Below are 26,940 nucleotides of genomic sequence, written 5' to 3'. Positions count from 1 at the left end.
ATCTAGTGGATCCAAGGAGCCTCAGTCTAATCCTGACAAGAGAGCAACTTCAAGAAACCAGTAAAGGCACAAAACATCTTGACCTCACATTCTCAAGTGAGGCCCAGTTTCTTTGTCCCAGGTAGTACAGGCTACCCTAAGGAGAAAAAAAAAATTTTTGTCAACAGTCTTCCTCTTTGGCTCTTTGTAACGCGTCCCAGTACAGCAAAATTTCATGGGGCAGGATCTCATGGGACGTTACAATGTTTCGGTATTTACACACCGAGAAAGGAAGTCTTTCTGCAAAGAATGTCGGCTTGCTATGGAGTTTTTGCAAAGGAATCTTGAGTCTGTCAAGACAAATGCCTATATACACATCCTCCAGTTTGAAGAAGGGTGTAGTCGGCGATATGTTGTAGACCTTCTGTGCCACGTCTATGGAAAACACGTAGCCAGTGCCAGAGCAAAATGGTGGGTACTTCTCCCCGGGATACTCTCGTTTACTTATGTACCACTTACTGAATATGTTGCGGATAGGACTATCATTTGGCTTTAGGATGCCTGTGAAGAAGTTAGAAGTCTGATTTTTCTTCAAAAGTAGATCAACCAGATAAAACGTGTTGATAAACATATCCGAGTCTGTCTTCATGACGTAACTGGCCTGAGGGCAATGGTGCGTGATCCACTCCAGGCCCATTATGGTTTTAATGGTCAAGTTGTAGTATGTGTCTATGAAGTTCCGTTGGATAATGTCATTGTAGGTGTCACTTTCTTGGTCCAGTTCGCTCCTCTCTTTTGCACTCTCAATTTCTTTTGAGCCCAGGAGAAAGTAAGTGACAACCCTCTTGCCTTGGATCAGTCTTTCCTTGCCCCAAGTTTGGCGAATGGCCTCTCGAGCTTCTTTCTGGCCCTGTGTGGTGGTGACCAGAAGAACCAGAAATGGAGGTGTATCTTGGCAGTCTACTGAAGGTAGTTTCATGAAGAGTTTGTTACTATGGTCAAAATTATAGTGGTCGTCACTGCAGCCCAGGCAAAAATACCAAATGTCAAAATCATTTAGCTTGTAGAAAAACCCAAGTAAGAGAAAAGTGGGAAGAACCAGCAATGAGATGAAGATCAGTTTTTTACGAGACATCTGAAATAAAAAGGAGAAAAAAAAAAGGTTAGCGTGCATTTTTTGGGTATTTGGATTGGTACACTCCTATACTGAGGTATAAACGTCCACATAACAGCCCACATGCACCCTGAGATGAAGGAACGGAAGACCCTCCTTTTAGGGTTACACTTCAGCAGAGGACACCATCTGAGATAAACAGCTGTAGTGTTAGGGTAAGGCTCAGTTATGGGTATTGATAATAAGATATATGTAAGAATAGAGACTTCTAACCCAATTCAGGCTCGTTCCCAAAACTGGAATGTGAGGTAGGAATAAAGGTGTATGCTTTTGGCCTTTACCATCTTGGGGGACCCACTTTTCCTGTCCAACATGACTCTATTTATCTAACTATTTAATATCTAAAGGAGACCCTTACCACACCCCAATTCTCTCCTTGATGATTGGGCAGAGCGCTCCTGAATCTCCTTGACTAATCACAGAGAGAACAGTGCAGCCATACAGTTACAGCTGCACAGTCCTCTCTATCCACTTCTTATGCTCTTCTTTCTGATGAATGTTCAGACTTCTGTAAAAGCCAGAACAACAATGGAGGAAAGAATTGTTGAAGTAAGGTTCCTTTGGCCTGCCTGATAAAATCATTCTGAGTACCCACCCTTCAACAACCCCTAGACACGGGGTCTGAAGAGATCCCACAGTATAATAATAGCACTCAAATGAACAGGCGAACCTCACAAATCTTCATCATAATGAATTTAGAGGGTTTCGTCTGAAGTGGCTCAAGGCTCTGGGGAGTATATTATACTGTGTGGGGCCACTGTGGATCAATATACTGGAAGGGCCCTCCAGATGGCATATTATATTGTGGGGTCACTATGGAGCATTATATTAGGGAGGCCATTGAGGAGAATTTTATACTGTATGGGGCTACTGTGGGAAGCATATATACTAGGTGGCCTCTGGGGAGCATATTATATTGTGTGGGGTCACTGTGGAGTATATTATACTGTGTGGGGCCACTGTGGAGTATATTATACTGTGTAAGGGTCACTGTGGAGTATATTATACTGTGTGTGGCCACTGTGGAGTATATTACACTTGACTACTAAAATTGTCTAGTAAGAGCTGTGCCCAACCTCCAACCCCATCCTACCATTAACCCCAGTAAGGACACTGACACGTTAGTTGGAAGTAAAGGCCACAGCGGCCAATTTTATTAACACCATTAACAAATATCCTTGACCACATTCAACAATAACAATAACATCATGCAAAACATCAACATTATCCTCCCCCACGCTAATTCCACCCCAACATAAGGAGGGGTCCCTGAAGGCAAAATTTACCACCACCATAAGAACTTCAAAACTTTCCGGCTATTACCCCTGGCCGTGCACGCCTAGCCCAAGGGCACCCACACCGGAGTGTAAACCCGTCCTGGGTACCCTGCCTCAGGACTTAGCAACCATTAAATTCCCAACTATCATCGATACTGAAAGTGGGTGGAGCTACCCCCCCTTTTTGGTCTTCCACCCCCGTTTTGCCTACAAAGACCCCTCCTAATCATGCCACAACGGGCGGGAGTGACACCTTACACCCGTTCGTCTCCCCACACACGCACAGCTCGCTCAACACCCTCCCGAATGCCCAACAGCCATATATCCATACCAATGGCATTCAGATGGACCCCATCAGGCCAAAACAGATCGGGTGACGCAACTTCCAGCTCTCGATGTCGAACAACCACACCACCGTTGCGGGCCACAAACCGACCCAAGGCCCGATTAAGCTTGATTCGGGCCCTGTTAATGCCCGCAATCGAACGAGCATGCTGCCACGACATTCAAGCCACAACGTCCAACCACACTACAATAAGACCGGGAAAAGTCGCCCACAACCATAAGAGATCTAACTTAATGTCCCGAGTCACCTCCCTGGCCGCCCTCAGACCCAAGTCATTGCCCCCGGCGTGAATGACTAACACATCGGGAGCCCTATCCATATCAACAAAATATTGCAGCTCACCCAACAGCCGGAACCACAGCAAACCCCTAACCCCGATCCACTTGATCTGCACCTCCGACCTCGTGAAGCCCAACTGCCGACCCGCCGGACGAGCATTTGCACGAACTCCTCCCTAGTACACATAAGAGTGGCCAGCGATCCAGACCAAACACGGGGACGAACCTGAAACACAATAAACAAACATAAAAGCAGCCCCACCAGAAAACCAGTACCCAGCAACATCCCAACAGCTCACAGCAGATGTGGCCACACATACAAACGGAAACGATCTGACTCCCACCTACCAATGCGTCGGATCGCTATGAACCAACAAGGAGGAACCGCCCCCCGGCCGCAGATGCAGAAAGGCTTCATAACACCCAACCGGACAAACCACCGACCCCTGCAACCTATGCAAGCGTACCACCAAGCCCCTACCCTCTGGGTCAATCTTAGACCGACGTATGCGTCTCCCCTGAGAGACGGCAATCCCCCAGCAGCAAGCCACCCGGGCACGCACAACTACGAGACACCAACTCAGAAATCCTGAAAGCCCAAAAAAATGCCACCTCGTAATCAGACACGCACACACGGCCCAAAATCCCTACCAAATCCCAGACAATCGCAAAGGACAACGGGCGCCGGCGGTTCCTGACCAATGACTCCCGCCAAAAGCCCTTGACCGCCTGCCGCACCAAGAAGGACTTGGTGCAATCACGAAAACCTTTAAACTTGAACCAAAAAGCCAAAGCAGACAGCCGTCGGGACAATCCTGACTGAACCCACAAACACCAACACAGACGCCTCAAAATCATCCTGAACCACCTCTCCATGCAACTTGCGCAACAACTCCTCCCACTCTGACCAAACCCTAGCATAACCCGACCACGTTGAATTCCCCAGAGACCGCCTCACCAGTGACATAGCCATACTAAAACCAGGGACCACAGCTCCTCCGGGCAAGGGAGACCCTCCTCCTCCACTTCCGGCGCCACCTCCCGAAATCTGTCCCACTGGAAACAAGAAAGGGAATCCGCTATAACATTAGAAACCCCCGGCAAATGCACCACTACAAAATGCGCATTAAGCTCAAGCCCCCTTAACACCAAAGCACGCAATAACCGAACCACAGGCGGAGAATGAGCAGTCTGAGAATTAATGGCCTGAACCACCCCCAAATTATCACAAAGGAAGCAGACCCGGCGGTCACGCAACCGATCACCCAAACAAATGACGCCACCACAATCGGGAAAAGCTCAAGTAAGGCCAGATTCCGAACCCACCCATTCGACCGCCATGCCAAAGGCCACTCCCCCGCGTACCACTGTCCCTGAAAGTAAGCCCCATACCCATGCGCCCCCGACGCGTCTGTAAACAGTTCCAAATCCAGATTAGAAACAAGAGCCCCCTGCAACATCGACCGACCATTATACCTAGACAAAAACCTCTCCCAAACCAACAGATCATCCCGCAATTCCGACCCCAAACGCACAAAATGAAACGGACGCCGAACACCCACAGTAGCAGCAGCCAGGCGCCGGCAAAACACCCTCCCCATGGGCATAATGCGACAAGCAAAGTTCAGGTAACCCAACAAGGATTGTAAATCATGCAACCGAAGCTTCTTCTGCCGCACCGCCTGCCCCACCAATTCCCGCAACTCAACCAACTTATCATCCGGCAATCTGCACTCCAACCTGTCGGCATCAATAACAATGCCCAAGAACTTAACCACTGTAGCCGGGCCCTCCGTCTTGTCCGGCGCCAACAGGACACCAAAACTGCTGCAGGTATCCTCCATGACCTGCAACAGCAATGGACATACCCACTTACCAGGGGGGCCAATAAACAAAAACCCCACAAAAATCCCACAACCAGAGCACTCGTGCTTAAACGACAGTCGCCACCGAACTTACACTGCCCCTCGTTGTATTGCCAACAGCACCCCCTGCCTGTTCCAGCCGACCGCCCCGATGAGGACCCAGAGCCGCCGGCCCCTTCCCGAAAGGACTGACCCCCACCAACCCGGGCGGCCGCCATCAATTTCAACCATGAGTTAATATCTTTATGGTCCCACCGTAAGGAAGGCCGCACCGCCTTCCGCTGACGGAAGTGCTCATCGTACCGTAGCCACGCGTTACCCCCGTAAACCCGATATGCCTCACCAATAGAGTCAAGGTAGCAAAATAAGGCCAAACAGCTGTCCGGCGCCTTTTCTCCGACCACACTGGCCAGTATGCAAAAGGCCTGAAGCCAGTTCAAGAAGGTACGAGGAATGAGCCTATAACGGCGCCGTTCCTCCTCCTCCTTTTTACACTCATCTGGCTTCACCCGATCCAAATTAAATTTCTCCAGGGGGAGAAGGGAGAAGATCTCCACATACTCCCCCTTCCAGATCCTTTCCCTCACCTCTTGTTTCAAGTGGGCCCCCAACGGCCGTTCAAAACAAACATAAACCTCCGCCTTGGCGGACTCTGCCATGCGTACGACCCAACACAACCACCGCAAAACCCACAAAAACTGCTGAAAACTCGGAAAAAAACCCTGCATGTTAGCAAAAAAGAGGGCCGGATCCCCCCCCCCCCAGCTCGAGCAGGGGGCAGGTCCCCGGCAGCCGTCCCTCCTGATGACCGGCCACCTCCTGATAGCGACGCAGCAGAAGCAGGTCCATGGTGCAAGGCCGGCGATGAACCGCCCACAGTGGTAGCAGTAGCTGTATACATCCCCGCTGGGCTGCTCCTGCAGCCATCCCGCTCGCCGGGCGCTCCACGTAAACTAGGCCCCATCAGAGGGGGCGGGGCGGCCGCTTCAGCCTCCTCCCCCTCGCCGGAACCCTCGTCGTTGTCATCGGAAGGGGCGGTACTATATCTGAAGCACCTGCTGCCAGCCAGCACAGGAGAAACAGAAGATGGCCGCCAGCCAGGAACTTCCAGCAAGGCTGCAGCTCCGCGATCCAGGCTTGAGGCCCGGTCCCCAGACTGGGAAGCCGGGAGGACATCCAAGGAGGCAGCTAGAGGCTCCGGAGCACCGCTGGACCTCCGTTCTCGACGGGCATGCCCCCTGCCAGGAGCATCAGCAGGGGAAGCAGCCGCAGCAGCACCAGTAAGATCCCGATGCCGGGGGGAGGGGGACACGCGCCGAGATCCCCCCGGAGCCGCACACACAGGCCGCACAACTGGATTCCTCCCCACACTACCCACAGGCAACAGAGGATGCCGACCAGGGGACAGTGCCGAAGGGTCCCTAACGGGGCTCCGCCTGCAATGTGGGGACAGCTCAGGATTCAGTTGTTCAGGAGGCTGGGCACGCCGTCTGGGTGGCCGAAGATCCCCTCGAGAGGCAGGAGAAGCACCAACCGGAGGGGCCCCCAAGAAACACTCCCGAAGCCAGCCAGGGCCCTGGTGTAGAGCAGCCTGACGGATCTCCTGGAGCAGCGCGTCTAGTTCAGCCATAGTAAGGCCACAACTTCTCACCACGATTCTCCTAGTGATAATGAGTCCCTCACTAAACTACCATATTTACAAAATATTCCCCCCCCTGATCCTCCCCTTGCCCTTAGTTTCACCCTTTAACCTTAACTTCCCCAACTGCTCCTCATCCCATTTACAGTCATGTGCTACACTCCACTACACTTTCAGGTATGTTACGTTCAGCTGCCTGGGTAAGGGTCACTGTGGAGTATATTATACTGTGTGGGGCCACTGTGGAGAGCATATTATATTGTGTGGGGCCACTGTGGAGCATTATACTGTGTTGGGGCTCTGGGAAGCATTATATACCATGTAGGGCTACTTTGGGAGTCATAGTAGAGCTCTTTAGACCATGGAGGGCACTGTTTACTATAATCATGACTGGTTTTAGACAAAGTGGGGCACCAGCCAAAATTAAAAGTGAGGTCCCAAATGCTGAAATATTGTACCTACTGGATGGTCACATTCTGTTAATTCAGTGGTCACATGGGTCACACAGAGCTGTGACTCTTGTGTCTATGCATCACCACGCCACATGACCCGCTGAGTCTCAATCATAGGCCTCAGCAGTCTCTGACGTCAGTGAGGAGAGCTGAAGACAGCAGGGAGTCACACTGGAGCCCAGGAGAGGTGAATAACACTAATTTTTATGTTTGCTCACTTCCACTGGACCTCAGCATATTATACTCTGGAGTCTGCAGAGACCCCACAATATAGCAATAGCAGATTTGGTTTGGAGGTGCTTGGTCTGAACGAAACTGCAGACAAAACGTTGCAAACGGTGCAATAACCTCTAAGGCCCCACATTGCGGAAACGCAGCAGAAAAAAAGTGATGAATTTTACAGCACCAGCAAAGCGAATGACTCTTTATTTAATCTTATCCACACATTGCAGAAAAGAAAAGATATGGAAAAGCTGTGAATTCAGAAATGTATGCGAAAAACACGGCATGTTCATTTTATCTTCAAAAGCACGAGCAACTCTCTAAGAAAAACTCAATGAAAAACACTGTGGGGAAAAATTGCCCAGTTTGCCCTAACTAATGCCAGCCCTGAGCATTATATACCATGTGGGACATTTTACTGTGGGGAGGGCTCATAATTCCTGCCGGCAGTCCTGTGTGCTGTGTCTGCACATCCCTCACTATAATCTTGCACATATGTGTAGCGCTCCACAGACATGTCATTCCCCATACAGTCCTGTGCATGAACCAGCCATGGAGCTATTGGGACGTGCACAGTATTATGGTAGATGATTATACTGGGAACATACTCAGTTAGGGGACTATTATATAAGGGAGAACTATTATATTTAAGGGTAGGCTACTATATATAAGGGGCCTATCATAAAAGGAGATTATGTATACGGGCGGGTAATATTAGGGCGAACTATTATTTATAAGGGATAAATTATGGGGGCTGCAAAAATTTATTAGGCAGTACAAAGGTGGTCTTTTGAGTTCTGTGTAGGAAAATGGGGGTTGTTAATACTGTTTTTGGGGCAGAAAGGAGGTGCAATTAAAGGGACTGCCACTGATCTCAACATCATCCAGTCTGTCTGGGATGGCATGAATAGACAGACGGATTGGAACGAGCCTACATCCACAGAAGATCTGTGCTTAGTTCTCCAAGATGGCCACGGGAATAACCTTCTGCCTGCCGAGTCCTGCCAAAAACTGTCTGCAAGTACCAAGAAGAACTGATGGAAGGCAAACGGCAAAGGTCACACCGAATATTGATGGGATTTACATTTCTCTTTTCTTAATTCACTTCATTTTGTTCATTAAGGAGAAATAAACTATTAACCCTTCTGTTTCGGAAAGCATTACGTTGCAGAATTTTTTTTCCCCACACCTACCTAAAACTTTTGCACCACACTGTATATCATAAAATGAACGTCTGAATTTCCAGTCTCAGAATGGGTGATACAAAGTTTCCAACCTGTATCTCATGGGAAACAACAGATTTACTGCAGACAATTAACATTTCCTACCTTGTAATCCATTGGGGTAAAAATCAGAAGGCAGATTTGTTGGTGTTCAGGGTAAGAATTTCAGTTTGATGGTAGATGACATAGAAGGTTGTTTCCATCTTGTTCCTATGAGGAATACATTGTGATTTACAAATTCCAAAAAGATTTCAAAATATCTCAAATAAACTGCAAGGAAAACGCAGTCACAACATCTCACAATGTATCAGACAGTATAATTTTTCTTTCACTGGCCCCTATGCAGTACAATGCTCCTTTTACTAACCTCCAGAAAGTATAATGTTCCCTTTACTGTTCTCCATGCAATATAACGCTCCCATGCAGTATAGTGCTCCTTTTACTTGCCTCCATACAGAATAATGCTCGCTTTACTGGTTTCCATACAGTATGATGTTTTCTTTACAAACCTCCAAACAGGGACCAATGGCAACACCCTCATTGCTCCAAACAGCTCATTTGCATATTGACAAAAACAGCAATATCTCGGGAATGGAGGCAGTGATTCACAAGAGGATTCAGGTGACACTAACCTATCTATCTGCAGGACTGGGGTGATATGCTCGTTCTGGTGACACTAACCTATCTGCAGGGCTGGGGTGATATGCTGGTTCTGGTGACACTAACCTATCTATCTGCAGGGCTGGGGTGATATGCTGGTTCTGGTGACACTAACCTATCTATCTGCAGGGCTGGGGTGATATGCTGGTTCTGGTGACACTAACCTATCTGCGGGGATGATATGCTGGTTCTGGTGACATTCCCTTTAAGGGATCACTGTATGATAATAAATTTAATGTCAAATAGAAAATCACTAAATTAAGAAACAGGAAAGATAAATTAAACCAGATACCATAATCCTCCAGGTCGCCGCGCCGCCAGCACAATGTTGGTCCTACTCCAGCATCATAATCCCGCATTAATCCTCCGCGCAGATTATTTAGAAAATCATTAAACCATTATAATCACTTAGAAGGGAAACGTCTCCTGATATTATAATATCTCAGCAATGTGACTATCAGGTCAGGTCATTACTTGTATACACAGATCTAAGGAATATCCCTTCATATGGTATACAGATAAAGTAATGGGGGGTTTAGTTACTGTAAAGAACCATGTAATAAATCTGGCTATAGATGTGAAGATAGCGCCCCCACACCTGGCTAAAGGTTGTGTGTGGTATTGCAACTCAATTCAATTCACTCCAGAGCATTTGAGCTGGAAAACTCCTGCAGAGGGGGCACATGTTTAGGATGTCTACCTGACCCTTCGTTCACATCTGCGTTCGGTATTCCGTTCGGGGACCTCCCGAACGGAATACCGAACACAACTGCATGCGCTGTGCAGTAAAAGCACATGGACCCCATAGACTATAATGGGGTTTGTGTGCTTGCCGTGCGCTGCCTGCACGAATCATGCGGACAGGAAAGTAGATTGTGATTTACTTTCCTGTCCACATGATCCCTGCGGAGATCTGGCGGCAAGCACATGAACCCCATTATAGTCTATGGGGCCCGTGTGCTTTCACTGCACATCGACTGGCAGTTGAGTTCGGTATTCTGGCCAACGCAGATGTGAACGAGGCCTTATAAGACTCACGTTAATTATAGTGACGAGAAGAAAGACCATCACGTAAATGGATGATTAGAAGAGTTATGGAGGCACTGATGTGAGAAGCTGCTGGAGACTCTCTAGTCATAGGGCCGTCATGATACCTAAAATAATACCCCATTAACCCTTTATGACTGAAGTCATTACGGATCCGTGGATTGACCCAAGCATGCATGTGTATAGGGGAGTTCAGAAGAATAGCCATCAGCCAAACAAGTATTTGTATTGCAGCTATTGATCGTATATGCACATCTTAACACCCTCCCGTATTATTACATAATGATAAGAAGGAACCCTTTCTTTCTCCCCCTTGGCCCCCACAATAAGAACGCAGAATGTCGAGAGGTTGCCATAGAAGTCAGAAGGCAAATGAATGGCCTCGTAGCTGCCTCGTCCTATTACACATAGGCAGTAATCGTACAATATACTACAACACAGAAGTATTGCAGTATATTGTAATAGAGATCAAGAGATCTCAGGTTCAAGTCCCCTTGTGAAAGCGTAAAACGTTTTTTTTAAAAAAAAATAATTTTAAAAAATAATTTTTAAATTTTCCATTTCAAAAATAAATAATGTAAACCAAAAAATAAATAAACCTATTAGTTATCGGCGTGTACGAAAAAGTCCAATAATAATGTTATTTATTCCGTGTGGTGGACCCTTTTAAAAAAATATATATTTGTCACAAATTGCAAATTATGGGGCAAATTTATTAAGACTGACATTTTGTACTATGGTCTTAAGAAAGGCCCACGGGTCCCCACGTTGCGCAAACGCAGAATTCTAGCCATGGCGGAAATATCACACAGCAAAAAAACACTGCGCCCTACAGTACCTGCCGAATGGATGGGTTTCTGACTAATCCCATCCACACACTGCAAAAAAAATCTGCAGCGAAAAACCAGCATTTTCAAAAACACCCACGTTTTTGAAAATCGCAATGTCAATTATAATTACGCTGGCGTTTTCCATATAATAGGGGCAGAAACTCTTTCTATGAAAAACATAGGGTTGTCTAAAATCTGCAACGATATCAATAATAATCGTTTTGGTCTTCCCAGACCCTTGTGAAAAGACAAACCCTATGATAGGCCAGATATGGGAACAATAATGGGGAAGATTAGCCCATAGCAACCAATCCCAACCACAGCAACCAATCACAACGCAGTTTTCATTTTTCAGGAGCAGAAGACAAAAAGAAAGCTATGCTGTGATTGGTTATTATGGGCAGCTAAGGCAGTTTTACTTTTAGGGCCCATTCACACGGAGTAAATGCGCATGTATTTTGGTAAAATGCACGTGTAAAAATAAGACTCTCTGACTTCAATGACATTTAACACGTGTATTTTGACGTGGTTTTTTTTACACGTGTAAAAAAATGTAATTGAAGTCAATGGGAGTCTTATTTTTACACGTGTATTTTTTACACATGTAGGGTGAGTTCACACTGAGTATACGCCAGCTTATTCTGAACGCAAAGCACGTTCAGAATCAGGGCATATAAAGCAGTTCCATTCATTTCTATGGGAGCCGGCATACGAGCGCTCCCCATAGAAATGAATGGGCTGCTTTTTTTCACTACGAGCGCTCCCATTGAAGTGAATGGGAAGTGCCGGCGTGTACGGCTCGGCATGAGCAGAGCTAGCCGTACACACGAGCACTTTCCACGCAACTGATTATGAACGTGTTTTACGTTCAGAATAAGCTGGCGTATACTCAGTGTGAACTCACCCTTTAGGCTGCAGAAACGCAGCTTTTTTTGTTGCAGATTTTGTTGCGTTTTTTTGAGCCAAAGCCCAGAATGGCCACAAAAGGAATAGACAATATAAAGGAAATTCTTATACTCTTAGGGTCCATTCAAACAGAGGAAAATGGCAGTTATTTGGCGCTGAATTTTCAGCACTGAAAAAAAAAGCCTTCCATTGATTTCAATGGGTTCTGCTAGCTTTTTTTTCCCCACTAGCAGAATTTTACGCTAACAGAAAATTCCGCTAGTGGAAAAATAAAGCTAGTGGAACCCATTGAAATCAATGGAAGGCTTTTTTGTCAGTGCTGAAAATTCAGCGCCAAATAACTGCCATTTTCCTCTGTGTAAATGGTCCCTAAGGGCTAGTTCACAAGGGGAGTGGCATAGCGGGTTTTGGCACAGAGAGTGACGTAGGGCACCACGTCACTCTCGGGTCAAAACCCGCCAGCCACGACTGTCACGGCTCCTTCCACCCGAAGTTGGCTCAAATGAATAGGCAAACAAAACAAAAAATGGGCAAACGAGCCGCCTGAAGAAAGGGCAGCCTGGCGGTCTCCAAAGACCACCATTGTGAGGGGGCAGATTATGACGTGGATTACGCGCCATAATCCGCCCCCTCTGTGCCCGTGTGAACTAGCCCTAAGAGTATAAGAACTTCCTATATATCTCCCATTCCTTTTGTGGCCATTCTTGGCTTTGGCTCAAAAAAACGCAACAAAATCTGCAACAAAAAAAGCTGCATTTCCGCAACGTGGGGCCCTAGCCTTACCTTGGTATCTCTGGAATCGTACCGAAACATAGAATACAGGTGACATGTCATTTTGGCTGCAGAGTGAATGCCATAAAAACAGAGCCCATAAGAAAGTCGCACAAATGCAGTTTTTCTCCAATTTCACCCCATTCTGATATTTTTTCCCGCTTCCCAGTACATTGTACAGAATAATAAATGGTACCATTGTGAAGAACAATTTGTCCGGCAAACATTAAGCCCAATATATGGATCTGAAAATGGAAAAATAAAAAAAAGCTCTGGGGTTTGGGAGTCAAAAACAAAACAAAAAAATGTCACTGGCGGGAAGGGGTTAAGCATACAGCTGTTCTGCAGGGCCGAGGCTGAACATATTTCTGCAATTAATGATCGTAAAAAAGTTGCAGCTGCAAAGTCTAGAAAGTCTCAGGGTGACCTGAATACAGAACTGAACACATTTCTGGATCAGAGAGGAAGCTGTAATTTAGTTATTGCTGCTTCCTTTCTGATCCAGGAGGGGGCGCTGTGGTCACTGTACTGCCGGGCGCATTGTCCGGATGACAGTTAATGAATTTTGGCAAGTAATTAAACAGCATGCAATTAAAAATGAACTAATTGTAAGTCAGAGCGGCCTCTCGCTCCCAGCCCAAGCACGTTCTGAATGGCTGGACCCTATTCACATGGAAATTGTGTGCAAAGCTTGCCAGAGACCGCGCAGCACAGGCGGTATAGATCAAGCAGGCCGTTATATAAGAAAACTCTGCACAGTATACACACAGGATAGCACAAAATACACAAAAATAGTCACACAATGGGACAAAAAAATATTCTGTACACACAATAGAAAAAGTCACAAAATAATTTCTGTCAATTCTACAATCCATGAGCCACAGACAGAACATATGGAGAACAAACAGCACCCTATACACAAGTGCTTATATAACGGCCTCAATCTCCAGCCCCGGGCACAACAGCATTAGGTACAAGATCAATGTCAGACTTGTAAGATTGGAACGTTCCCTAAGAACTCCTAATTTCCAGACTATGAGAGGCCGAGATCTCGTCAGTGCCTGTTGCTGTTGTTGCTGGAGATTTCTTACCGGTCACCTTGTTGTCCCAGATATTTGCATATTGCCAGGTTGTTGTATTTTGCTGTTATATGAGAGCGAGCGCCTGCGGCGTATTATTGTCCTTTGTTACTGTGTGAGACTGAATATAGCTAGACCTTTCTTTATCTACGGTTTCAGTGGACTTTAGTTATCTTATCTTATACATACTTTGGCGCCGGACCATGGTCAACCATGAAGTGTTGGTGGAGAAGGAAACTCCTTCACTGCAAATACATTCACCTTGTAACCTGCTGATTCTGTTATTCACAAGTTTCATATACTAAGGCTATAGAAAGTTTTAGAGTGAACAGTCATCCAAAGAATATAGCTGTGAATTCTGACCCTATACCTGCACACCCCTACAGAGTCACTGTGTACATACATTACATTACTTATCCTGTACTGATCCTGAGTTACATCCTGTATTATACTCCAGAGCTGCACTCACTATTCTGCTGGTACAGTCACTGTGTACATACATTACATTACTTATCCTGTACTGATCCTGAGTTACATCCTGTATTATACTCCAGAGCTGCACTCACTATTCTGCTGGTACAGTCACTGTGTACATACATTACATTACTTATCCTGTACTGATCCTGAGTTACATCCTGTATTATACTCCACAGCTGCGCTCACTATTCTGCTGGTGCAGTCACTGTGTACATACATTACACTACTTCTCCTGTACTGATCCTGAGTTACATCCTGTATTATACTGCAGAGCTGCGCTCACTATTCTGCTGGTACAGTCACGGTGTACATACATTACATTACTTATCCCGTACTGATCCTGAGTTACATCCTGTATTATACTCCAGAGCTGCACTCACTATTCTGCTGGTGCAATCACTGTGTACATACATTACATTACTTATTCTGTATTACTGTATACTGCAGAGCTGCGCTCACTATTCTGCTGGTACAGTCACTGTGTACATACATTACATTACTTATCCTGTATTATACTGCAGAGCTGCGCTCACTATTCTGCTGGTGCAATCACTGTGTACATACATTACATTACTTATTCTGTATTATACTGCAGAGCTGCGCTCACTATTCTGCTGGTGCAGTCACGGTGTACATACATTACATTACTTATCCCGTACTGATCCTGAGTTACATCCTGTATTATACTGCAGAGCTGCGCTCACTATTCTGCTGGTACAGTCACTGTGTACATACATTACATTACTTATCCTGTATTATACAGCAGAGCTGCGCTCACTATTCTGCTGGTGCAGTCACTGTGTACATACATTACATTACTTATCCCGTACTGATCCTGAGTTACATCCTGTATTATACTCCAGAGCTGCACTCACTATTCTGCTGGTGCAATCACTGTGTACATACATTACATTACTTATTCTGTATTATACTGCAGAGCTGCGCTCACTATTCTGCTGGTGCAGTCACTGTGTACATACATTACATTACTTATCCTGTACTGATCCTGAGTTACATCCTGTATTATACTGCAGAGCTGCGCTCACTATTCTGCTGGTACAGTCACTGTGTACATACATTACATTACTTATCCTGTATTATACAGCAGAGCTGCGCTCACTATTCTGCTGGTGCAGTCACTGTGTACATACATTACATTACTTATCCCGTACTGATCCTGAGTTACATCCTGTATTATACTCCAGAGCTGCACTCACTATTCTGCTGGTGCAATCACTGTGTACATACATTACATTACTTATTCTGTATTATACTGCAGAGCTGCGCTCACTATTCTGCTGGTGCAGTCACTGTGTACATACATTACATTACTTATCCTGTACTGATCCTGAGTTACATCCTGTATTATACTCCAGAGCTGCGCTCACTATTCTGCTGGTGCAGTCACTGTGTACATACATTACTTATCCTGTACTGATCCTCAGTTATATCCTGTATTATAACAGCAACTCCCCTCCACCAGGTGGAGATACATATACGCTCAAGTGAATCCAGCATCAATATGTACGGGGAGGTCGGGAAGAATAGACATTTGCTGAACAAGAACTAAAGCAACATCTAAAGAAGGTGTACTGCCACCGAGACGCCAAGTGCTCCGCCTCCCCATATCACACACAATCATTCTAATTGCTGTAGAATCCGACCCTCCCGTCGCTTACACCCCAGCCTAAGGATCACATAATACACAATACCTACTGTATAACTCTATAATTGGTGCTCAGTACTCCCCAGAGACTTAGTCACCTCAGGTGTTTGTCGCTATGGAAGGAGTAATTGTATATCAAGACACGTAACTTGTAACTGCCAGAACACAACTTGAAGCTTCCAAGAAATACAATTTCACATTAAAAAAAATAGAAATCTAGAACATAAAATTGGTATAAACCACAAATTAAAATAAAGAAAATGTTATCATAAAATTAAGTAAATGTAGTCCTGGACACTACAAAAAAGTCATTTTAGGTTTCGAGACCATTGACCGGCCTTCCCACGGTTCTACTGAGCTATACTGGTGATAGAAGTTTGGTTCAGTGGAAGTGGGGCCATAATGTGATGTATAATAGTCGATTAAAGGGGTTTTCTAGGCAAAGTGGGAAACCCTGGTTGTAGGGGAGGGGTAAAAACCCAAAAAGAAGTGATTCTCCCCTACTCCCAATCATCCATTCCTGCATCGGGTGCTTAATTTCATCCTGTGCAAGCAGTGGCCAGGTTGAAAGTGAAAAGACTCAGGTAGTCACCGGCCTCAGTGGTTATATTTTATATCTGTATTAGGGGTGAGGTCACCGCAGGGGTGAACCTGCATCTTTCGCCGCCCGAGGCGGACGACAGAAAGCTGCCCTTCCCCCCGGGAGGAAGGGGCGGAGCGGAGGGGGTGAGGCGGAGCGAAGGGGTAGGGCTTAGCGGTGTTAGCAGGCAGAGAGCAGGCACGGAGTGGACCTGCTCTCTGCCTGAGCGTGAGGGGAGGCCGCTGGAGCAGCGCTGTTCCAGCGGCCTCCCCAATCCACCGCTCGGTGCTAAGCCAGTCCTGGACTGGCTTAGGTAAGCAAAAATGCTGCCCTCCCCGGGGCCCTGCCATAGCGCCGCCTGAAGCAGTCGCTTCAGGTCGCATCATGGGAGGTGCGGCGCTGGGTCACCGGTACCCAACATGTGACCACTGATTGGCCTCAGCAGTCAATGGAGCCGCTTTGAATGGGGACCTGATGCCAAAAGTGAAGACTGAGGTAGGTGAGTATCGCTTCTTTTTTTACTTTACCCCATTCCGGCCCACTTTGGGTTTCCAGTTTCCAGAATCTTTTGTTCACGTAATTCAGAATGAAGAACATCAGGGGAAATTTAATATTTCTTCTACTCCAGAAAACTGGTGTCGATGTGGTGAATTTTTGTCACATGGCAATATTTGCGGCAAATACGTGTCATGGTCACGGCCGTCAAATTCCCCCCACTGATTTTATTGTATCTTTTTTTGTGCCAATTTTGCAGGGTTATTCAATCCAACAAATAGCCGCCTATGGGAGCAGTGTATTGTGTGAGGGGCATATACTGCATAGGGGTCAATAAAGGGGTAGTATATTGGGGAGGGGGGCACAAAAGAGGTCATTTATTGAGTGGAGGCCAGTAAAGGAGGTAGAGTGCTGTATTGGGGCCAATAAGGAGGCAATATATTGTGTGTGGGGTAAGTTAGGGGGACTTTCCACCATGTGGAGCGGGAAAAAGGAACTTGGAACCAGTAATGGGGGCACTATACTGTGTGGGGCACAATGATCCCTTACATACAGAGGTAAGTTGCACCCATTTGGAATAGATTGTTCCCCCTCCCCCCCTCCCACACACCAGCTACTGTTTTTGTACTGTGAGAGTTGTCCTTATACCGGACAAAACTAGAAAGATGACACAGCTGGGAAAGCAACACTGTGCAACTAATGACAACAGGGGTTGCAGGCCCTGCAGCTATAACTATGCTGTAATATCTGAGATGAGGCAGACCAATGCACTTCCTAATTGAAGTGCGCCTACCACGGCTCCTAACCTTCTATCCGGCGGCTAGGATAAGGGAAGAGGAGGCCCTGAAAGTCCTAGGGACTGGAGTCACGGGGTCACACCTAAACAGAAAGCACAGTGTAAATGCAATACAAAACAAAAGACTAAACAGCATGGAACCAGGGAGGACCACAAGTCCCAGCAAGACACAGAAGAGAAGGCGAGGTCAGACGGGCAAGAGGTCAAGCCAGGAGATATAATAAAAGGTACCAAATCAAAAGACAAGGGATAGTCAAAAATACAAGCCGGGTCTAAAAACCAAGAAACATATGGAATACAAACAGACAGGGAATCAGACTGAGCAGGGGAACCAGGAAACACAAAGTGAATGGCTGGCAAGGATCCATGCCTGGGTGGGGATTAAATAGCAGCAGAAAAACACACCTGATGGCTAATGACATGGAGACTGAGAGCAAGGAAAAGATTAACCCTTAATGACCTAAGCACACCCAATAGAACTCCTAACACATCTCCCAGGGAGACGCCGCGCAGCAAGGAGACTGCGGCGACTCCGTATCCTGACAATTATAATACCATCTCGTAACCAACTGTATTGGCATCTACTGCTACAGGACATTCTATTGTGTGGGGGGCCACTAAGGAACATTGTACAGTGTGGGGGCCCACTATAGGACATTATATAGTGTGGAGGCCATGATGGAATATTATACAGTGTGGGTGGCTACTATAGGACATTTCACTGTATGGGGGCTACTATGGGACATTATACTGTATGGGGGGCCACTATGCGATATTATACTGTGTGGAGGGGCCATTATTTGACATTATATTGTCCAGGGGCAAACCTATATATCAGTCTCCTCCTGCTCTGTAACATGCCTCCTGCAGATTGCGTAGTGAATGGAGTTGCTCCATGTCTGGATCCAGTCATAGGCCCGCCAGCTATACCATATAAAATATATGGATATAATGAAGTATTCATGTAACATGACCTGCACACTGTAGCATACGGACCTGCCGGGTATACAGGCACTATGCTCGCTGAGTCATATAATACCTTCTATAGTCTACACAGTGGTAACCTGATAGGACAGAGTCATCTGATAGTAGCCAGTCTTAAAGGGCCAGATCCTTATTAAGCTCAATTTATGGACAGCAGGAACGCTTGTAAATAAATCATTAACTTAAAGCAACTGTTCTTTCCGAAAAACACTGAATCATTACCCCTCCACATGGTGCTGGGCTTCTGGTCATATCCACACATGTGTATAGTATGGATGTATAGACGTAAAGAGTTAGTCAGTGGCAGCCGAACAGAGCAAATAGAGATAGTGGAAATCTACCAGAAATAGCACTGAGCCATCAGATAAAGTACAGCTCAAGCTGTAAGATGTCATAAGGCTAAGTTTATCATACAGTACAGACCAAAAGTTTGGACACACCTTCTCATTCAAAGAATATTCTGTATTTTCATGACTATGACAATTGTAGATTCACACTGAAATCAAGCATCAAAACTATGAAGTACCACATGTGGAATTATATACTTAACAGAAAAGTGTGAAACAACTGAAAATCTGTTTTATATTCTCGGTTCTTCAAAGTAGCCACCTTTTGCTTTGATTACTGCTTTGCACACTCTTGGCATTCTCTTGATGAGCTTTAAGAGGTAGTCACCTGAAATGGTCTTCTAACAGTCTTGAAGGAGTTCCCAGAGATGCTTAGCACTTGTTTGCCCTTTTACCTTCACTCTGCAGTCCAGCTCACCCCAAACCATCTCGATTGGGTTCAGGTCTGGTGACTGTGGAGGTAAGTAATTCTGCCATATCATCCTAACTCATAGTGTCAGCCATGAAGTGACAGGTACAGCTACACTATCAAAGCTAAAAAAAACAAAAACATGACCCCAAACAATGGTAGTCCATTCAGATGCCCTTTGTCTATATATGATAGGTAACTATTTCTGGCCATTATACAACTTGTATTCTGGCCATTGTACAACATCTGCATTTTTAGCAGTTTTCCCCTTTGCAGGCTCTGAGTCTCGGTTCTCCCTGAGCTGGTGGGAGGAAATTTGCTGCTATGATGTCTTCCATAGACAGTACATGAAAACAGGAGAATATGCTCCATCACTCCCTCACTAAGAAGCAGCATGGAAAGCATTATAGAAAAGTACTGAACAGTATTGATGTCAATAAAGCCCTTGGGATGAGATAGGAAACTTGTGTCTTAGGGCTCCTTCACATCTGCGCCCGGTGTCCGTACTGCAGATTTCCGTTTCCTGCACAAAACAGAGGCAGGATACAGAAACCTGCAGGACTCTCTCACCCATTCAAATGAATGGGTGAGAAAGCTGTCCGGCCGTGAGCGGCAGTGAGTGTTTTATGCTCTCCGCCGCGAAATCGTTCTTTTTAATCCGGACACAGAGTCGGACATGCAGTACTCTGTGTCCGGATTTTAAAAACCGGTTTCGCAGCGGAGAGCATAAAACGCTCACCGCCGCTCACGGCCGGACCCGGTCTGTGGTTTCAGTCTTCTTGCATGCAGAAGACGGAAACCACAGAATGGAGACCCGAACGCAGGTGTGAACCTAGCATTACTATTCTCCTACTCCCTCTTCCCCTCTCCTTTCCATGATAATTAGAGATGATCGAACAGTAAAATATTCAAAATTTGATATTCGTTCGAATAGCCGCTCAATATTCGACTATTCGAATGAATATCGAATCCCATTATAGTCTATGGGGAAAAATGCTTCGTTTCAGGGGATCCCACCATTCGACTCAGGAGAGTCACCAAGTCCACTATGACACCCCAGGAAATGATGCCAACGCCCTGGAATGCAACTGGGACAGCAAGGGAAGCATGCCTGGGTGCATCTAACATGCCCGAGTCGCTGTATTATGTCGGGATCCCTGTCAGCTTGCGATATGCGGGAGCTGACTTTTTCCCATAGGAATGCATTGACCAGTGTTGATTGGCCGAATGCCGTACAGAGTACCCCATTCGGCCAATCAACGCTGGTTCTGCCGGAGGCTCGTCTGTGAGGAGGCGGAGTCTAAGATCGGACTAGAATGGAGACTGCTTTGGACCGCTCTTAGACTCCGCCTCCAATTGCAGAACCAGCATTGATTGGCCGAATGCTATAGCATTCGGCCAATCAACGCTGGTCAATGCATTCCTATGCCGAGATGTAGCAGTGCTGGCACTGCTACACCGGAGATTTAGCAGAGCTGAGTGTGCACTGAACCCTGCTGCACACTGAGCTCTGCTACATCGGACACTGCTACATCAGCCAGCACTGCTACATCGGGCCATGCGCTCAGCTGGGCTACTCCGGAGATGCAGCCGAGCAGAGCGCACACCCAGAACTGCTACATCGGAGATGAAGCAGAGCTGGTCGTTGGCTGAGCTCGATTACTCCGGAGTAGCCAAGCTGAGCGCACGGCCCGATGTAGCAGTGCTGGCCGATGTAGCAGCGTCCGATTTAGCAGAGCTGAGTGTGCAGCAGGTTTCAAATGCTGTGGACTGCTCTTAGACTCCGCCTCCACCGGCAGAACCAGTGTTCTGCCGGTGGAGGTGGAGTCTAAGAACGGTCCACAGCAGTCTCCATTCTGGTCCGATCTTAGACTCCTCCTCCTCCTGAGCGCACTGCCCGATGTAGCAGTGCTGGCTGATGTAGCAGTGTCCGATGTAGCAGAGCTGAGTGTGCAGCAGGGTTCAGCTAAACCTGCTGTACACTCAGCTCTGCTGCATCAGACTGCTACATCGGGCCGTGCGCTCAGCTTGGATACTCCGGAGATGCAGCCAAGCAGAGCGCACGCCCAGCACTGCTACATCGGAGATGAAGCAGAGCAGGCCATTGGCTGAGCTCGACTACTCTGAAGTAGCCAAGCTGAGCGCACGGCCCAACGTAGCAGTGCTGGCAGATGTAGCAGTGTCCGATGCAGCAGTCCAACGCAGCAGAGTTGAGTGTGCAGCAGGTTCAGCTGAATCCTGCTGCACACTCAGCTCTGCTACATCGGACACTGCTATATTGGCCAGCACTGCTACATCGGGCCGTGCACTCAGCTTGGCTACTCCGGAGTAGCCGAGCTCAGCCAACGGCCAGCTCTGCTTTATCTCTGATGTAGCAGTGCTGGGCGTGTGCTCTGCTTGGCTGCATCTCTGGAGTAGCCCAACTGAGCGCACGGCCCAATATAGCAGTATTGGCCGATGTAGCAGTGTCTGATGTAGCAGTCTGATGCAGTAGAGCTAAGTGTGCAGCAGGTTCAGCTGAACCCTGCTGCACATTCAGCTCTGCTACATCGGACACGGCTACATCGGGCCGTGCGCTCAGCTTGGCTACTCTGGAGTAGCCAGGCTCAGCCAACGGCCAGTTCTGATTAATCTCCGATGTAGCAGTACTGGCCATGCGCTCTGCTCGGCTGCATCTCTGGAGTAGCCCAGCTGAGCGCACGGCCCGATGTAACAGTGCTGGCCGATGTAGCAGTGTAGCAGTGTCCGATGTAGCAGTCCGATGCAGCAGAGCTGAGTGTGCAGCAGGGTTCAGCTGAAGCTGCTGCACACTCAGCTCTGCTGCATCTGATGTAGCAGTGCTGAGTGTGCACTGAAACATGCTGCACACTCAGCTCTGCTGCATCTCTGTGTATGCTGAGCTCTGCTGCTTCTCCGTGTAGCAGTGCTGTGTCAGCACTTCTACATCTGAGATCGGACCACAATGGAAACTGCTGTGGACGGATCTTAGACTTCGCCTCCTCCGGCAGAACCAGCGTTGATTGGCTGAATGCTGTAGTCTGTATGGTCAATGCATTCCTATGGGAAAAAGTCAGCTCGCGCACATCACAAGCTGACATGGATCCCAACCAGATAGAGCCCCAAAGAGCTGGGTGAGTAACATTCCCCTCTAAATAAAGGTAATCCCTAGCTAACCCTGCCTGTACATCTATCCCTGTCTCACAGTCACATAGTTCACATTTTCAAATTAATCGAATGTTAAACTCACCATTCGTCTAAATTGGAGGTCACCTGATTTCGGCCGCCAATTCCTTTTTCCGATTTTTTTTCGATGCCTCTGTTGTCGTAGTTCCTGTCCCACCTCCCCTGCGCAGTTATTGGTGCAAAAAACGCGCCAGTGAAGGTTAGAGGAGATACGAATTTTTACTGTGTTTGCCTCGTGGTATTCGATTGAAATCGAATACCTCGAGCGGCCTGATATTCGATCGAACATGTATTCGATCGAACGGTGTTTGCTCATCTCTACTGATAATCCATCTTGTCTCCCAAGATGTATTTAACAGAGATTTGAGAGGGAGTGTTGGACCTTCTATGGCCTTCAGAACCACAGCAATACCAAGAAAACCTTCTCCGCCATTGTTCCACCTCCACCAGCCAGACCTCCTGACTAGAGATGAGCGAGTAGTATTCGATCGAGTAGGTATTCGATCGAATACTATGGTATTCGAAATACTCGTACTCGATCGAGTTCCACTCGCTATTCGAATGGAAAAGATCGATGCAGAACTAGCATTGATTGGCCGAATGCTATACAGTCGGCCAATCAACGCTGGTTCTTCTCCTACCTTTAGAAATCTTCTCCTTGCAGCTTCCCCACGGCGTCTTCTGGCTCTGAATTCACTCTGCCAGGCATCGGGCCTGGGCAGAGCCGACTGCGCATGCCCGCTTGTAGTGCGGACATGCGCAGTCGGCTCTGCCCAGGCCTGATGCCTGGCAGAGTGAATTCAGAGCCGGAAGATGCCGCGGGGACGCTGCACAGAGAATACTGCATGGAGGATCCAGCCCGACCCTCACTCGTGGACTTGGTAAGTATAATTCGATTGAATGTTGCCTACCCCTGAAACGAGCATTTTCCCCCCATAGACTATAATAGGGTTCGATATTCGATTCGAGTAGTCAAATATTGAGGGGCTACTCAAAACGAATATCGAATCTCGAACATTTTACTGTTCACTCATCTCTACTCTTGACACCAGACAGGTTGGGCCCATTTATTCTACCCTCCCACTATTATGACACCGTAGAAATCTGGACCCATCTGACCAGGCCATGTTCCTCTATTGCTCAGTGATAACAGTTTTTATTCTTTTGCCCACTGGAATATTGACAGTATTGTCACTTGCACTGGTCCTCTGCTGTTAATGTCCATCCGTCCTGTAGAACGTTGACTTATATGAGCAGACATGTTAGTGGACACCAGTGTTGTATCTGCTGCAGCTTTCCTGACTGTTCTCAGAACCATCCTGATCTCTTCCTCTGATCCTCCCATCCATGACTTGTTTCCTCCTATAGGATCCCCTCCCTATGGATGTTTTTCCTTGATCACACCATTCTCGGTATACTCTCCACACCACAGCACCAGAAAAGATGGCGGTGTATGAAATCCTGGCCCCGGCTAGTCTAGCCCCAATGACCAGGTCTTGCTCCAATCCCTGGATTTTCCTATCTAAGGTCAAATCAGACTGAAACTGATCCTTGGACAGGTTGTCACCGGATTTTATGCTGCACCCTGGGGTCAGGTGTCTAATGTCCATACAGGGGAGCACCGATCGACAGGGCTGGGGTCTCTAATAGATTTCCCCCCACAAGTTTTAAGGGTTTGTACAAAAACTGACAATTAAGAGCTGACAAGAGTCATGTCACAGTGCCATGGATCAATAGAGCGGTGCTAGAAAATCTTTCCAACTAGTTTTTTAAAAAGTGGGAAGAGTTGGACAGGGATTAAGATGAGCTGTAGCCTGAGCGTTTCGGCCAAAAAAAATTTCAAAGAACTGGCGTGAGTTATAATGAATATGTCAGACCGAGGAGTCCCTGCACTTTCTGCTGTATTTTTTTCTGCAGGACATGTGGCCTTAACCTAAGTGAACAGATGTGAAGAAAACCTATATGAAAACAGAATATCTCATTACTGAAATCAATGTTATCTGCAACACACCATAAAATAAGATAAGATAATCCTTTAATAACCCATAGAGCGCTGTCTAATAGAGGGGTCTCCTAAACATCCTCCAAATATTAGGATTCCCTAAGAGTATATTCACATAGGGGTTTATCTAAACCAGTCAACCTTGTTATAAATGAAAAGTTTTCCCTCTGAGATAAAGTTTCTCAATGACAAAGACTTGAAAAAACTAGAATACACACCCATGACAAAAACGTAAGTCTACTATATATATAAGATTACAAAGAAAAGAGGCAAAGAATAAACAGCTAAAAAACATACAGAAAAATAAAAGTAACCTAAAATATAAAAACACTAATAACAATAAAAATAAAATGTAAAAAAAATAATAATTAATCACATAATTATAGTCTTTCAAAAAAAAAATCTAAAAAAAATTGTAATTTTTTTTTAAATAGTAATATTCAATTAAATATAGATATTTTTGTATATATCATACTGTATGATTTATCACATATTCATGATTATGTTATATTTTATATACTGTATATTGATATGAAATCATATGTTCATATTAATGATATACACCTATATTTAATTATGATTATTAATACTGTTGTTATTCGCATGTTGTTATAATCATGCGAATAACAACAGTATTAATAATCATTTGCAAGATAAAAACATAACCAAACTCAAAATAATCATGCAAAATATAGTAAATATATAGTGATTATCAATAATACTAGTCATTTAAAGATCTACATATATTAAATATATAATAAAATTATTTCATATATATATATATATATATATATATATATATATATATTTTATTTTTTATTTTATTTTTTTTTTAAAGATATCATACGCATACAGATATTTCTACTGCAGATACAATTAGATTTGAAGAACTGGGAAAATATCTAATTCTGCCTTATTGCCTCATAATATTGTCACTTATTCTAGATACTTGGTATATTTATGACCCGTCGTACATCGTACATTCCCTATTATTTCCCAATGACAGCAGTAAGTTGATCCTTGCTAATTACTTGTGTTCGCTTTGTGCAGTCCTGTTACAATAAGTCCATTGTATTGTATTATGAGATTCTAGTGGATAGGACTAGATATGAATAGATGACATCCTTCCTACCTTGCAGATCTTTCGACCCTCCGACTCCATCATGGAAGATAAAAGCCACCTCTGTATTTGTTTGCAATCACTGACAATAAGGATTAGAAACAAACAGAGGTAAAAGCTGCAGACAGCTGTCCCCTGTGAGCGAGAGCCTGCACTGCTCATCTATACCAAGGGAAGGCGGTAAGGGACTGTGGAGAAAGTCACACAATCCATGGAAGCTGTGCCAGGGGGAGGGAGAAGCATCTGATACACACAACATAGGATTGCTGCAAATGAGTCAGGCAGATCATTAAAGGGAATGGCAACAGAAAATGACCTAGCTTTTAAAAAATAAAAAATCTAAATTTTTTAAAACATTTCCAGATCACTTTTTTTTTTCTAAAAAAGCACTATATCCTGAAATGTTCACTTTAACCACTAAGCCTAATAATGCATCGATACTTGCAAATTTTCTTTTCACTAGTAACCCATTTACATCACAGAAAGGATTATAAATTATACATGAGCGAACGGCCATAGATAACACCACTGACCCATCATTACATCACTACTGACAATAGATGATGTCACACCTTATCTCCTCCCCCTCCCTGCACAGAGCAAATCTAGAAAACATTCCTATGAGTCGCTCCTGACTATTATTGGCTATGGCTATGTCTATGCTGTTAAGCAGATCACTAAATGCTGTTAACAGAGTAGAGGAAAAGCTCCACCCACATAATTATGTAAAGAAAACAAAAAAAAGCTACAAAAATTTAAATAAATAAAAAACTAAATATAATCATATAGAATTTTAAGAACTACAAAATAAAAACCTTCAATCTTGTTCATTGTTACCACTAAGGATGAGCGAATCAATTAGTTTCGACCAGAAATACAAAATACAATTATATTGTGGGGCCTGAAGAGACCTCAGACTATAATAAAATAACTTCTTGTTCCATCCAAACAAGTTTTATACAAAAGGAACCGGAGGTGCCGAACCTTATGAATGGTCATTGAAACGAATCTCATGAGGATGACGAGTACATCCAATTTTTAATCAACATAGGAACGGAGGATGTTTTTGGTCTCCTTCCCCCAACATAGGGGGATCAGAAGGTCCTATTTACCCCATGGTACAGGCAGCGTGT

General features: G+C 45.6%; 1 protein-coding gene across 2 annotated transcripts; it reads right to left on the bottom strand.

The window, feature by feature from the left end:
- On the bottom strand, window positions 1-25,935 carry B3GALT5 (beta-1,3-galactosyltransferase 5). 2 transcript variants are annotated; one of them, XM_075262590.1, is made up of 3 exons: window positions 25,820-25,935; window positions 8,561-8,665; window positions 1-1,114 (listed from the first exon to the last, which is right to left on the bottom strand). In XM_075262590.1, exons 2-3 carry the CDS (start codon window positions 8,570-8,572, stop codon window positions 161-163), a joined length of 966 nt encoding a protein of 321 aa, XP_075118691.1. In that variant the 5' UTR covers window positions 8,573-8,665; window positions 25,820-25,935; the 3' UTR covers window positions 1-160. The 2 variants fall into 2 exon arrangements, with proteins under 2 accessions (XP_075118691.1, XP_075118690.1); XM_075262589.1 differs by lacking the exon at window positions 25,820-25,935 and adding an exon at window positions 13,761-13,849.
- Between the last annotated feature and the right edge of the window lie 1,005 nt (window positions 25,936-26,940).

Source organism: Leptodactylus fuscus, chromosome 2 (genome assembly GCF_031893055.1).
Source record: "Leptodactylus fuscus isolate aLepFus1 chromosome 2, aLepFus1.hap2, whole genome shotgun sequence".
In the NCBI taxonomy this organism is placed as follows: Eukaryota; Metazoa; Chordata; class Amphibia; order Anura; family Leptodactylidae; genus Leptodactylus; species Leptodactylus fuscus.
This window is presented reverse-complemented; position numbering and strand designations above follow the sequence as displayed.